The sequence below is a fragment of the Oncorhynchus mykiss genome, chromosome 8, assembly GCF_057628025.1.
Source record: "Oncorhynchus mykiss isolate SJ-2025 chromosome 8, ASM5762802v1, whole genome shotgun sequence".
NCBI classification, from domain to species: Eukaryota; Metazoa; Chordata; class Actinopteri; order Salmoniformes; family Salmonidae; genus Oncorhynchus; species Oncorhynchus mykiss.
In genome coordinates, this window is record NC_143029.1 from 83,494,243 (window position 1) to 83,507,500 (window position 13,258).

Below are 13,258 nucleotides of genomic sequence, written 5' to 3' on the forward strand. Positions count from 1 at the left end.
AAATATTGGCTACAAGAGAATTGCAAGCCTGCAAAGGTAGAGTTATTTAAAGCTTTGAATGGGTCGATTGGGTTCTGGAGGTGTGGTTAATTGCGCAGGTTTGGTATGGTCTGTGGTGGTGGGGCCCAATGTGATATATATTCATGGGGCCCAAAATCCCTGGTGGCGCCCCTGTCTGTGGCATTGTGTTGTGTGACAAAACTGTACGTTTTAGAGGGACGTTTTATTGTTCCCAGCACAAAGTGCACCTGTGTAATGATCATGCTGTTTAATCATCTTCTTGATATGCCTTAGCTGTCAGGTGGATGGATTATCTTGGCAAAGGATAAATGCTCACTAAAAGGAATGTAAACACATTTGTGCACAACATTTGAGAGAAATAAGCTTCATTTCTGGGATCTTTATTTTAGCTCATGAAACCAACACTTTAGATATTGCGTTTATATTTTTGTTCAGTATAGATATCGTTGTTAGCAAGAATCCTATGTTTCCCTTGACGTAGTGGTGCTGGATGTAAAAAATATGTCTCAACTTATCCAACTCTCCCTTATGGTCAGTGTGTGTTTATGTATAAGGGTTGGCAGGTCAGTGTAGTGAATAACTCACCCTCTCAGTGATCTCTGCAATGTCCTCTCTGTGCTCCCAGCTTGGGAACACGTTGGTGAAGGTGAGAGGCTCCAGACCAGCATGGATCAGATACGACTTCTGAGACGTCTTCTCATTATTCTCTACGGGAGGAAGTCAGCACGTTTAGCAACACATCCTAACTAGAGACATGCCCTTAGTGAAAAGGTCTGCGGGTGCAAGGTTCAAAGTCTTTAAAATGTAACATCAAGCACCTTATGTTAACAGAGAGGCCAGAGATGATAACATCATCAGGTATCCTACCCATGCAGTACTGCAGCACTGTTTCCATGGCACATTTCCTGTCCATGTCCCATCTTATCCTGGTGGAGCTGGGGTTCTCGCTGTCCTGGGGCCACCAGCCCTGCCACAGGTACACCTCATGGAAGTTATCCACCAGGAACAGAGCTATACAGGAAGAGGAAGTTATGTCAGAGCAGCCATTTTGTACACCAACATTCTAACAGACAGGACATCTCCTTAACGCTGAGTGCCAAGCAGAGAGGCTTATATACTCACCAGGCTGGGAGGCTCAGTACAGGTCTTTACAGGTGTAATGTATTACTATGGTATAATAGGACTCACCAGGCTCGGAGGCTCGTTACAGCTGTAATGTATTACTATGGTATAATCGGACTCACCAGGCTGGGAGGCTCGGTACAGGTGTAATGTATTACTATGGTATAATAGGACTCACCAGGCTGGGAGGCTCGTTACAGCTGTAATGTATTACTATGGTATAATAGGACTCACCAGGCTGGGAGGCTCGGTACAGGTCCTCCTGTAGGAAGGGCAGAGAGCTGACCATGTCTGGAGCTCTGGAGGGGTGGTAGAACTCTGTAGCCACAAACTGCCCTGAAGAACTGCTCAGCTTGAACAGCCGAGGGGTGAAGTTGAATTTACCCGTATCTAATACAAGAGAATTCATGCTCAGTGTTAACATGTACCTAAACCCGGATAATCAGTTTGCCATATTGTTAAGTGTTATTTCAGTGTGTGTAACTGTACTATACCTTGCAGCATACAATCGTAGGCTTTCCGGTCTTTAATCCCTACAGCATCCCAGAATCCCGTGGGCTCTGATCCCTCGTCACACTCTGTAATGGTCACCTTACTGCTGCTGTGGAGCCCCGCCTCCAACGGACATCTAAAAGACAGAAGCCATGCGTCACGTCATAGCTACATTATACCGGCCATCCCAAATGGCACCCTATTCCTCATATAGTGCACTACTTTAGACTACAGCCCTATGGGCCCTGGTCAAAAGTAGTGCATCATAATAGGGAATAGGGTGCCGTTTGGGACAGAATATACCGTATTACACATTTCACTACACAATAGTTTTTCCTGGTCAGCATAGTACCTAGACAGGACAGATGACTAGTCCCTGGTCAAAAGTAGTGCACTATTTAGGCAACAGGGAGCCATTTGAGAAGCAGACTCACTGTTCTTCGATCCTCTGAGCTGCGGTGAGGCCCACCAGCCGTGTGTGTTGCTGGGCCTTGCAGCCGTGCCACAGGTAAATGAGGGCCTTGTTGACGTTGAGGAGGATCATGGAGCTCCTGGAGCGAAGGCTGCTGCAGTGACTGACCACCTCCAGTAGGTGTCCCTCTACAGGGACCTCCCCCCGCACGCAGTACAGACGCCACTCAGCTAGAAGAAGACGGCGAAGAGGCGCGTGGTCAGTATGACACACACACAGGTCGTGTTCCCTTGCTCATGCTTTCTATTGCATCAACCAAATCGACTGTTCCCGTCGGGCACCAGATTGCTATAATGTGGTTAGCTGATATGTAAAACGCCTATCCAGGCTTTGTAAGATCTGGTATGCATCAGCAATGTAGTCGCTCAGGAACGCACTCGTACACACTACTGTCCTGATCACAGATACTAGCGGTGGAAGCTGAGAGAAGGACTGGTCATAGTGGTAGCTGGAATGGAATGAATGGAACTCAATGGGAACTCAATGGGAACTTTCATTAATTCCATTCCAGCCATTAGAATGAGCCGGTCTTCTGATTTAAAGTGACACCAGCCACCACTGGAACAGAAGATGGGCTAGATCCTTCCTTACTCTGTATGTTCTCCTCTTCCTCCTCTCTCTTCCCACCGTGTATAATCATCCCCCCGTTGAAACACTGCAGGAAACAAGGAGGCTCCTTCCCCTGCTGTACCTGGACCTATCGGGGACAGCGACAGGGACACGGCTCATACATGACATATGCATCTAAGGATGCTCTCAGATCAGTGACAGTAGATATATACATGGAATTAGGCTGCATCTCAAACACCCTGTTCCCCACATAGTGCACTCTGGTCTGGTAAGTGCACTGTATAGGGAATAGGGTGCTATTTAAGACACAAGGCTTAGTATTTAGCGTCGACACGTACCTGGGCCCCTCTCTCCTCCTCCAGCTCCACTGTCGTCAGTGCTGACGTTCCTTTCTCTCTCACGGTGGAGTTCCGTCCCTGCCAGAAGAAGTAGCAGCCCTGTTCTTTCACCGGTTCGGAGCTCCTCAGCTCCGGGTTCTGCCTCCTGCCAACTGCTGTGCTCACCATGTACTTCCACTTCACAACGTACGCGTCTCCCTCGTGGAAGTGGCCTATACTCTGCTGGGGCAGCCGGCTGGGATAACAACAATACAAATAATTACAAATAACTCATTATCTTTCTACTGCGATCAGTACGGGAAGGGTTGCAAAAGTCTGGTCACTTTCCCAGAATTCACATGCTTTCCAGAAATCCCTGTTGGAGGATGTCCTGATTCCAGAAATATTCCAACCAGGATTTTTGGAAAACCTGGGAATTTTGAGAAAGTTTCCAGAATGTTGAGATAATGACCTGTAGTCAAACTCCAGGATGTGCCAGACATCTACAGACACTGTGCTGATCTCTAGAGTCCTCATCCTGTCCTCTCCTTCCACAGAGCCGTGGCCTCGGCCAACGTTCATCCCATCCAACACCGTGCTGACAGCTGTCTGGAGTACAGGAAGCATCAACGCTGCATCATACGGCCTGCACACGCACCCTGGAAAATCCTGGGGGTGGAGACAGAGAGATACCGAGAATCATTCAGAAAACTCTAGGGTCATGGGGTCTGATGAAAACATAACAGATAACGAAATATGTGTAAAAGGAAGAGAGAAAGAAAGATAGAACGAGAGAGAGAGAAAAAGAGAGAGAGTCAAGAGGATATACCTTCTGCTCAGTGACTTGTAGGTTGCTGTTCTTTGGTTGTGGTTTCTTAGTGTCTGTCCAGTCCAGAAACTTCTCCTTGAACAGGATTGTTTCATTGTGCTGTGTCAGCCTGCCGAATATGGCCCAGTCAGGACGCCCCTGGCCCTTCCTGTAGACACACAAACAGTAAGAGACAGGATCTATAGACGTTATAAACCCCTCTAGGACAAACTGTCCCTGAGGGATGATTTGACTGAGTGGTGGAGAAAGAGTCTGTGCGTGTGTTGGTGCGCGTATGTGTATGTGTCTGTGCGTGTGTTGGTGCGCATGTGTCTGTGCGTGTGTTGGTGCGCATGTGTCTGTGCGTGTGTTGGTGCGCATGTGTCTGTGCGTGTGTTGGTGCGCATGTGTCTGTGCGTGTGTTGGTGCGCATGTGTCTGTGCGTGTGTTGGTGCGCATGTGTCTGTGCGTGTGTTGGTGCGCATGTGTCTGTGCGTGTGTTGGTGCGCATGTGTCTGTGCGTGTGTTGGTGCGCATGTGTCTGTGCGTGTGTTGGTGCGCATGTGTCTGTGCGTGTGTTGGTGCGCATGTGTCTGTGCGTGTGTTGGTGCGCATGTGTCTGTGCGTGTGTTGGTGCGCATGTGTCTGTGCGTGTGTTGGTGCGCATGTGTCTGTGCGTGTGTTGGTGCGCATGTGTCTGTGCGTGTGTTGGTGCGCATGTGTCTGTGCGTGTGTTGGTGCGCATGTGTCTGTGCGTGTGTTGGTGCGCATGTGTCTGTGCGTGTGTTGGTGCGCATGTGTCTGTGCGTGTGTTGGTGCGCATGTGTCTGTGCGTGTGTTGGTGCGCATGTGTCTGTGCGTGTGTTGGTGCGCATGTGTCTGTGCGTGTGTTGGTGCGCATGTGTCTGTGCGTGTGTTGGTGCGCATGTGTCTGTGCGTGTGTTGGTGCGCATGTGTCTGTGCGTGTGTTGGTGCGCATGTGTCTGTGCGTGTGTTGGTGCGCATGTGTCTGTGCGTGTGTTGGTGCGCATGTGTCTGTGCGTGTGTTGGTGCGCATGTGTCTGTGCGTGTGTTGGTGCGCATGTGTCTGTGCGTGTGTTGGTGCGCATGTGTCTGTGCGTGTGTTGGTGCGCATGTGTCTGTGCGTGTGTTGGTGCGCATGTGTGCGCGTGTGTTGGTGCGCATGTGTGCGCGTGTGTTGGTGCGCATGTGTGCGCGTGTGTTGGTGCGCATGTGTGTGCGTGTGTTGGTGCGCATGTGTGTGCGTGTGTGTGTTGGTGCATGCGTTGGAGGGTGCGTTGGTGCGTGTTTATTGGTGTGTGTGTTGATGCGTATGCGTTGGTGTGTGTGCGCTCACATTGGTGTGTGTGTGTGTGTGTGTGCATTGGTAGCCTACCAGGGTATGCGTGCGTTACGTCCTCCAGGGTCCAGAGGATTGATGTCACAGCAGGTGTAGTCAAAGGTTCCGTTCCACAGGTGTTTGGCCAGCTGGAAGGCTACTTTCCTCTGGGCTAGAGTCACCTCCTTACCGTGCCACACATACACCTCACTGCCAAAGTCAAACACCAGCACCTGCAGTGGGGGGCACACAGTGGAGAGACGGGACCAAAATAATGCACACCCTGTGGACCAGGGGCCATAATGTGTGTCAGACATCTCAGAATAGGATCAGCTGTTAGTCCTAGTGCTGACCTAGGATCAGGTCCTCTCCTGTCCATGTAATCTTAATCATTATGCTCTAAAAACGGCTACACTGATCCTAGATCAGCTCTCCTACTATGAGTTGTCTGCTATATGTAGTTCCTGATGAGTCCAGTCAGGTACCTCTTTGGATTGCAGTAGTGTGCTGCGTGGAACCTTCCCCCACTGATCATCATCAGGAACCAGTTTATCCTCCAGCAGACGGAAGATGCAGTTTGTCTCCACGATGGCACTCTCAAACAGCTCATCTTCCTCCAGTGGCCCCGCGGCTGTATGAGGACACACACACACACACACAAAATATCAAGAATAATCTACAACGGTGGCATAAAACATGAAAATAAAGGCTTCAGATTACAGATTACATGGAGCTAAAATCCCAATTCTCCCACCCATTTACCAAAGTGTGCACACTTTACATCATGATTTAACAATGGTGGAAACTCCCTCCAGCCAGTGATTCCACTAATGCGTTTAGATCAATGACAGGAAGTGTGCAAGTGCAACATTTTCGGAGAAGGGTGGAGAATTGAGACGCTACCACCACTACCGCTGCCGCCACTACCGCTGCCGCTACTACCGCCACTACCGCTACTACCGCCACCACCGCTACTACCGCCACCACCACTACTACCGCCACCACCACCACTACTACCACCACTACTACCGCCACCACTACTACCGCCACCACTACTACCGCCACCACTACTACCGCCACCACTACTACCGCCACCACTACTACCGCCACTACCACCACTACTGCCACTACCACCACTACTACCACCACTACCACCACCACCGCTACCGCCACTACCGCCGCTACCGCCACTACCGCCACTACCGCCGCTACCGCCACCACCGCCACCACCGCCACCACCGCCGCTACCACCACTACCACCACTACCACCACTACCACCACTACCACCACTACCACCACCGCTACCGCCACTACCGCCGCTACCACTACCGCCACTACCGCCACTACCACTACCGCCACTTACATTGGTAGGTCTGCTGCCCTCTCAGGGTCTTCCAGAACTCTGTGGCTGCATGGTTCTGGGGGTTGACCCCCTCCTCGATGGTCTGGATCTGGCTCGCTCTGCAGCCCAGGTCCCTCTTAGTCTGGATACACGTGGCCAGCTCAGAGGCCTACAGTACGAGACATACACACAAACACAGAGAAAATGTCACTACCTGAAAATACACAAGTCAATATTATAAATACGGTAGAATAGAAATCGTGTCAGCCTTGTAAGGGGATTAGGCTTTGAATTTACTTGCAATGACCAATGTCAACAGCCTCGTAATTACCAGACTGATTGTTTGTAGGAGGTTACAATGTCAGAGCCTGGTTGTGTTCTACCAGCAGTACTGTACGTTGTAATGATGAGTCAGCATTCACCTTGACAGGTCAAGGGTCTCCATACTGTAGTTCAATGTCTTCCTAATGATACCAGTTAAATACTAGAGCTAGTGAAACAAATACAAGGACTGAGGAAAAACTAAGTAGCCTGGGCGAACCAAGCCAAGTAGCCTGGGCGAACCAAGCCAAGTAGCCTGGGCGAACCAAGCCAAGTAGCCTGGGCGAACCAAGCCAAGTAGCCTGGGCGAACCAAGCCAAGTAGCCTGGGCGAACCAAGCCAAGTAGCCTGGGCGAACCAAGCCAAGTAGCCTGGGCGAACCAAGCCAAGTAGCCTGGGCGAACCAAGCCAAGTAGCCTGGGCGAACCAAGCCAAGTAGCCTGGGCGAACCAAGCCAAGTAGCCTGGGCGAACCAAGCCAAGTAGCCTGGGCGAACCAAGCCAAGTAGCCTGGGCAAATCAAGCCAAGTAGCCTGGGCAAATCAAGCCAAGTAGCCTGGGCAAATCAAGCCAAGTAGCCTGGGCAAATCAAGCCAAGTAGCCTGGGCGAATCAAGCCAAGTAGCCTGGGCGAATCAAGCTAAGTAGCCTGGATTAATCAAGCTAAGTAGCCTGGGTGAAACAAGCTAAGTAGCCTGGGCGAATCAAGCTAAGTAGCCTGGATGAATCAAGCTAAGTAGCCTGGGCGAAACAAGCTAAGTAGCCTGGGCGAATCAAGCTAAGTAGCCTGGGCGAATCAAGCTAAGTAGCCTGGGCGAATCAAGCTAAGTAGCCTGGGCGAATCAAGCTAAGTAGCCTGGGCGAATCAAGCTAAGTAGCCTGGGCGAATCAAGCTAAGTAGCCTGGGCGAATCAAGCTAAGTAGCCTGGGCGAATCAAGCTAAGTAGCCTGGGCGAATCAAGCTAAGTAGCCTGGGCGAATCAAGCTAAGTAGCCTGGATGAATCAAGCTACAGTCTGTTTGAAACTGTCTACTGTACACAAACAGGACACTTTTCATGGAGAATAAGAGCTGCTGTAAGAACAGATGGCACAGCTCTCTGCTCCAATGAGAGAGCAGAACATCTCAACAGTATGTGGCTGAGCCCCTAAATCACTCCCTATTCCCTATAAACTGCATTACTTTTGACCAGGGCCCATAGCACCCTATTCCCTATAAACTGCATTACTTTTGACCAGGGCCCATAGAGCTAACGTCTATCAAAGACAATATGGTTACTTCAATATGGTCCTTTGAGGAGAGATGCTATAAAGTAACATAAGGAGTCATTTAAAAATCCCATCCAAAATAACTTAAACATCAGCCTTATTAAAAATCAGCCTGCCCCAAAAGTTTTTCATCACAGATTCCAGCTAACAAACAAGACATTTTCTTAATCCTTAAAGTCATTATTTATTTATTTTATTTTTTTTTGTGTTGAATTTTACCCCCTTTTCTCCCCAATTTCGTGGTATCCAATTGTTTAGTAGCTACTATCTTGTCTCATCGCTACAACTCCCGTACGGGCTCGGGAGAGACGAAGGTCACAAGCCATGCGTCCTCCGAAACACAACCCAACCAAGCCGCACTGCTTCTTAACACAGCGCGCATCCAACCCAGAAGCCAACCGCACCAATGTGGCAGAGGAAACACAGTGCACCTGGCGACCTGGTTAGCGTGCACTGCGCCCGGCCCACCACAGGAGTCGCTAGTGCGCAATGAGACAAGGATATCCCTACCGGCCAAACCCTCCCTAACCCGGACGACGCTTGGCCAATTGTATGTTGCCCCATGGACCTCCCGGTCGCGGCCGGCTGCGACAGAGCCTGGGCGCAAACCCAACGTCTCTGGTGGCACAGCTAGCGCCACCCGGGAGGCCCCCTTGAAAGTCACGCTGACGCAGTCTGGCACAGGGAGATGGGGATTCACTATGGATTTCACCAAAGCCACACACACACACACACACACACACACACACGGCGAGGGGACTCACTTTGGCTTTCTCTATAACGTTAGCAAACTCTCCCATCCAGACAAAACAGTGCTGAGGAGTAACCAACAGGAAACAGTCTCCACTGTTCAGGGCTGAGGCTCTGGGCTCCACTAGTCTGGTCTGAACGTGACGGCGGCCTGGGTGATAGAGAGAGAAGAGTGAAGCTACAGAACATTTTTAAGAGTATTTTTTTGTTGGATAGGATAGAGACAGCCAGAAACTATATGAGAAGAGTGTGCTGACGGCTCACTGGGTGATGTAGGTTTATTTGAACATGTTGGTACATATGCAGAAATACACATAAATATATCATACTGTATAAAACATAAGTAAAAAGAAATGATCTGCCTAAATATATGGCTAGTGCATCATCAATAAGGCAAACAAACTGGCATAGCAGCAAGTCAAACGGGCATAGCAAATGTCTTTGAGTGTCATATGCTTAGCTTGGCAGTGTTGTGGAAATTCAGTACAGAGAGAGACTTGGTCATTTCTTCAAACAATCATCTTGATTTAATATCGATTCATCATTGCAATAATGAGACCGTCAGCCCACCAGTCTTGACTGACGGTTTAGTCTAGCCTCTGAGAGTCTACAGACAATGCCTCTGAGAGTCTACAGACAATGCACAGTTTTTATATAGCTGATACCAAGATTGCTTAGTCAGTCATTTCTAACCTTCCCATAAGCCACCTTGGTTATCTACACAGGATGGTATTTTACTTAAGTGTCCCAGATGCCAGGAAGATGAGACAATGAGGCATTGTTCTCAACTCCTCCAGGCTCTCTCTATCTCGTCACACACACACCACATCTTGTCTATAGAATTCCAGCTTTTAATCACCGACATCAATCAATTGTCAGCTTCAAGCTCTCTCTCGTAGAAGCCATGTCCTCAACATCCAGACTAGCTGGAGGGCGCAGAGTGGAGACCATAAAACACAGCATTAGCAGGACAGAAATATCTGACTGTTCGTTAAGTAAATAATTGCTACATAGCCAACAAATAAGTTGAATACATAATGTTTCCCTCACAATGGTAAGTGCCTAGAAGGACCTCTGGTCAGTTTAGTCTGCTGTCCTTGGCTGGATTAGTTTAGTCTGTCGGTCTGTGTGTGTGTGTGTGTGTGTGTGTACAAAAGTTTTAGGCAGGTGTGAAAAAATGCTGTAAAGTAATAATGCTTTTAAAAATAGACATGTTGATAGATTATATGGGCTGGCCTAAATGCAAAGTGAGTGAACGGAAGAAAAATCTACATCAAATCATTATTTGGTGTGACCAGCCTTTGGCTTCAAAACAGCATCAATTCTAGTAGGTACACTTACACACAGTTTGAAGGAACTCGGCAGGTAGGTTGGCCCAAACATCTTGGAGAACTAACCACCGTTTTTCCTGTGTATTTAGGCAGCCTCAGGTGCTTTTCTCTTCATGTAATCCTAGACACACTCGATGTTGAGATCAGGGCTCTGTGGGGGGCCATACCATCACTTCCAGGACTCCTTGGTATTCTTTACGCTGAAGTTCGTTCTTAATTACTTTTGCTGTATGCTTGGGGTCGTTGTCATGCAGAATACATTTGGGGCCAATCAGATGCCTCCCTGATGGTATTGCTTGATGGATAAGTATCTGCATGTACTTCTCAGCATTGAAGAGACCATTCATTCTGACCAAATCCCCAACTCCATTTGCAGAAATACAGCCCCAAACTTGCAAGGAACCTCCACCATGCTTCACTGTTGCCTGCAGACACTCATTCGTGTACCGCTCTCCAGCCCTTCGGCAAACAAACTGTCTTCTGCTACAGCCAAATATTTCACATTTTGACTCATCAGTCCAGAGCACCTGCTGCCATTTTTCTGCACCCCAGTTCCTGTGTTTCCGTGCATAGTTGAGTCGTTTGGCCTTGTTTCCACGTCGGATGTATGGCTTTTTGGCCGCAAGTTTTCCCATGAAGGCTTCTGACCAGACTTCTCCAGACAGTAGATGGGTGTACCAGGGTACCACTGTTTTCTGACAGTTCTGAGCTGATGGCACTGCTGGACATCTTCTGATTGCGAAGGGAAGTAAGCGTGATGCGTCTCATCTGCTACAGTAAGTTTCTTTGGCCGACCACTGGGTCTACGGTCCTCAATGTTGCCCGTTTCTTTGTGCTTCTTCAAAAGAGCTTGGACAGCACATCTGGAAACCCCTGTCTGCCTTGACATGTCTGCCTGAGAGAGACCTTACTGATGCAGTATAACTAACTACCTTCTGTCTTGTTGCTGTGCTCAGTATTGCCATGGTGTATGACTTTTGACAGGGCCCTAACCCTCACCCAGTTGTCTTCGTCCTTCACAGCTGTTTCTGTTAATGATTGTGTTTCAACCTACATATTGAATTGATGATCATTAGCACCTGTTTGGTATAATTGTTTAATCATACACCTGACTATAGGCCTACAAAATCCCTGACTTTGTGTAAGTGTACCTACAAGAATTGATGCTGTTTTGAAGTCAAAGTGTGGTCACACCAAATATGGATTTGATGTAGATTGTTCTTCTGTTCACTCACTTTGCATTTAGTTAATTGATAAATATAATCTAATCAACATGTCTATTTTTGAAAGTATTCTTACTTTACAGCATTTTTTCACACCTGTCTAAAACTTTTGCACTGTACTGTATGTATGTGTGTAAACTGCAGGTTTTAACCATCCCGTCATGATGCTCTCTCTTTCGAACTCTAATCCATTTCCTCCTCCATCCCTCCCAGAGACACTCTCTCATCTGATGGATAAGTGACGTCAGAGGAAAAACCTCTGTTTGATGTGATGCAACATTCTACCTCAATGTACGCAGTAAGGTAAGCCTGGTCAGAACCAGAATGGAGCCCGTCTCCTGTTTCTATAGTAACGCAGCTTGACGTAAAAGAGTATCCACCTCTGGACAGGCTGTAGATTGACGCAGACACTTACCAGGGATGGAACCCCCAACCTTCCAATCTCAGGGCACACGCTAACAAGGCCACTGATTTGGTCCAATGACAGAGTCCTCCAGAAATAACAGAACCTGTTCTCATTCAGGAAAAACCTAGGGAATATGTTCACTCTAAAATGTCCTGTTTAGCTTTCACTATGACGTCGAGCAACCTCAATGTCAACATCCTGATTTTGAACTGATAGCTTGCCCCAAAACCAACGTTGGTTAGACGTTTTAAAGTGGACCTATCAACAATGTTGATTAGTACATATCCACGCTATCTATATGCCTCTTTGTCAAATGAATGTGAAAGATACTGTAGACACATACAGTAACTCACAAAATTCCCAGGTTTTCCAGAAATCCTGGAAGATTCCTGGAATAAGATGGAATCTTTCAACCAGTATTTCTGCAAATGTTATTACCTTACTATAGGCAGAAGGAATCTCACCTTTGACCTGCATCAACATGAGGTTCTTGTAGGGCACAGCGCTGTTGTTAGACATCTGCTCGGAGATGTTGACGCTCCTCAGACTCACTTTGTTTGAGTTCTCCTTACTGGACAGCCCAGCCAGGGCCGCATCCGAGTACATCTGAGTACTAGTATTCACTAAAACGCACAGGAGGAGGACTCTTATTCACTAAAACACACAGGAGGAGGACTCTTATTCACTAAAACACACAGGAGGAGGACTCTTATTCACTAAAACACACAGGAGGAGGAGTGAGCAGTGTGTGCAAATATTAGGGGTGCACACACAGATGCTTAGGTAAAACCTCCTAAATATAAGTGCACTCTTACGCTCCTATGACAGAAGCATAAGATTTCAATATAAAGCCTTCTGATGGCTAAACCTTTGAAATGGTCTCTAATACATGTAACACACATACATACATGTAACACACACACTCACACTTCTCATCCCTCATCCTCTTGCTCTCTATGAGGCCGATGTTGAGTCTCTGCTCAGTGTACTCGTGTCTGATGTCCTCCCTGGCCGCCAGCATCTTCAGAGGGTTCTTAGACGACTGGACGTTCCTAGACGGTCTCACAGCCCGTTTGTGCTGCGCTAAGGCTGAGGTCAACCTGGACAGGGAAAGAGGCGAAAGAGCCGGGCGAGGGACAGAGGGTGAGAGAGAGAGAGAGAGAGTGGGACAAAGAGAGCCCGAAACAAAAAATAAAAATTACAAATCCTTGAATCAGCAGTCAAAGACTATCAGAATCCTGTGGATACCCCAATTATTGGAAAGTTATTATTGGAAAAACTATAACTACCACTCTCCAAACCAAAAAGGCCTGTGGTGCTGATGGTATTTTAAATGAAATGATCAAATACACAGACCACAAATTCAAATTGGCTATACTCAAACTCTTCAACATTATCCTCACTGCAGGTATTTTCCCCGATATTTGGAACCAGGGATTGATCACACCAATCTACAAAAATTGAGAAATATTTGACCCA

At 47.9% G+C, this 13,258-nt stretch overlaps 1 protein-coding gene across 1 annotated transcript in view; it reads right to left on the reverse strand.

Annotated features, from left to right (window-relative positions):
* The window catches only part of LOC110531012 (supervillin), an 80,137-nt gene that overhangs the window by 11,610 nt on the left and 55,269 nt on the right, over positions 1-13,258 (reverse strand). Inside the window, exons 25-39 of the mRNA XM_090183066.1 lie at positions 12,707-12,879; positions 12,244-12,402; positions 8,834-8,970; positions 6,505-6,652; positions 5,627-5,772; positions 5,199-5,374; positions 3,824-3,971; positions 3,467-3,663; positions 3,016-3,250; positions 2,699-2,804; positions 2,070-2,277; positions 1,638-1,771; positions 1,378-1,533; positions 889-1,032; positions 607-728 (exon numbers count right to left, since the gene is read on the reverse strand). Of these exons, the coding sequence (XP_090039192.1) occupies positions 607-728; positions 889-1,032; positions 1,378-1,533; positions 1,638-1,771; positions 2,070-2,277; positions 2,699-2,804; positions 3,016-3,250; positions 3,467-3,663; positions 3,824-3,971; positions 5,199-5,374; positions 5,627-5,772; positions 6,505-6,652; positions 8,834-8,970; positions 12,244-12,402; positions 12,707-12,879 (2,389 nt within the window). The remainder of the gene's footprint in view (positions 1-606; positions 729-888; positions 1,033-1,377; positions 1,534-1,637; positions 1,772-2,069; positions 2,278-2,698; positions 2,805-3,015; positions 3,251-3,466; positions 3,664-3,823; positions 3,972-5,198; positions 5,375-5,626; positions 5,773-6,504; positions 6,653-8,833; positions 8,971-12,243; positions 12,403-12,706; positions 12,880-13,258) is intronic.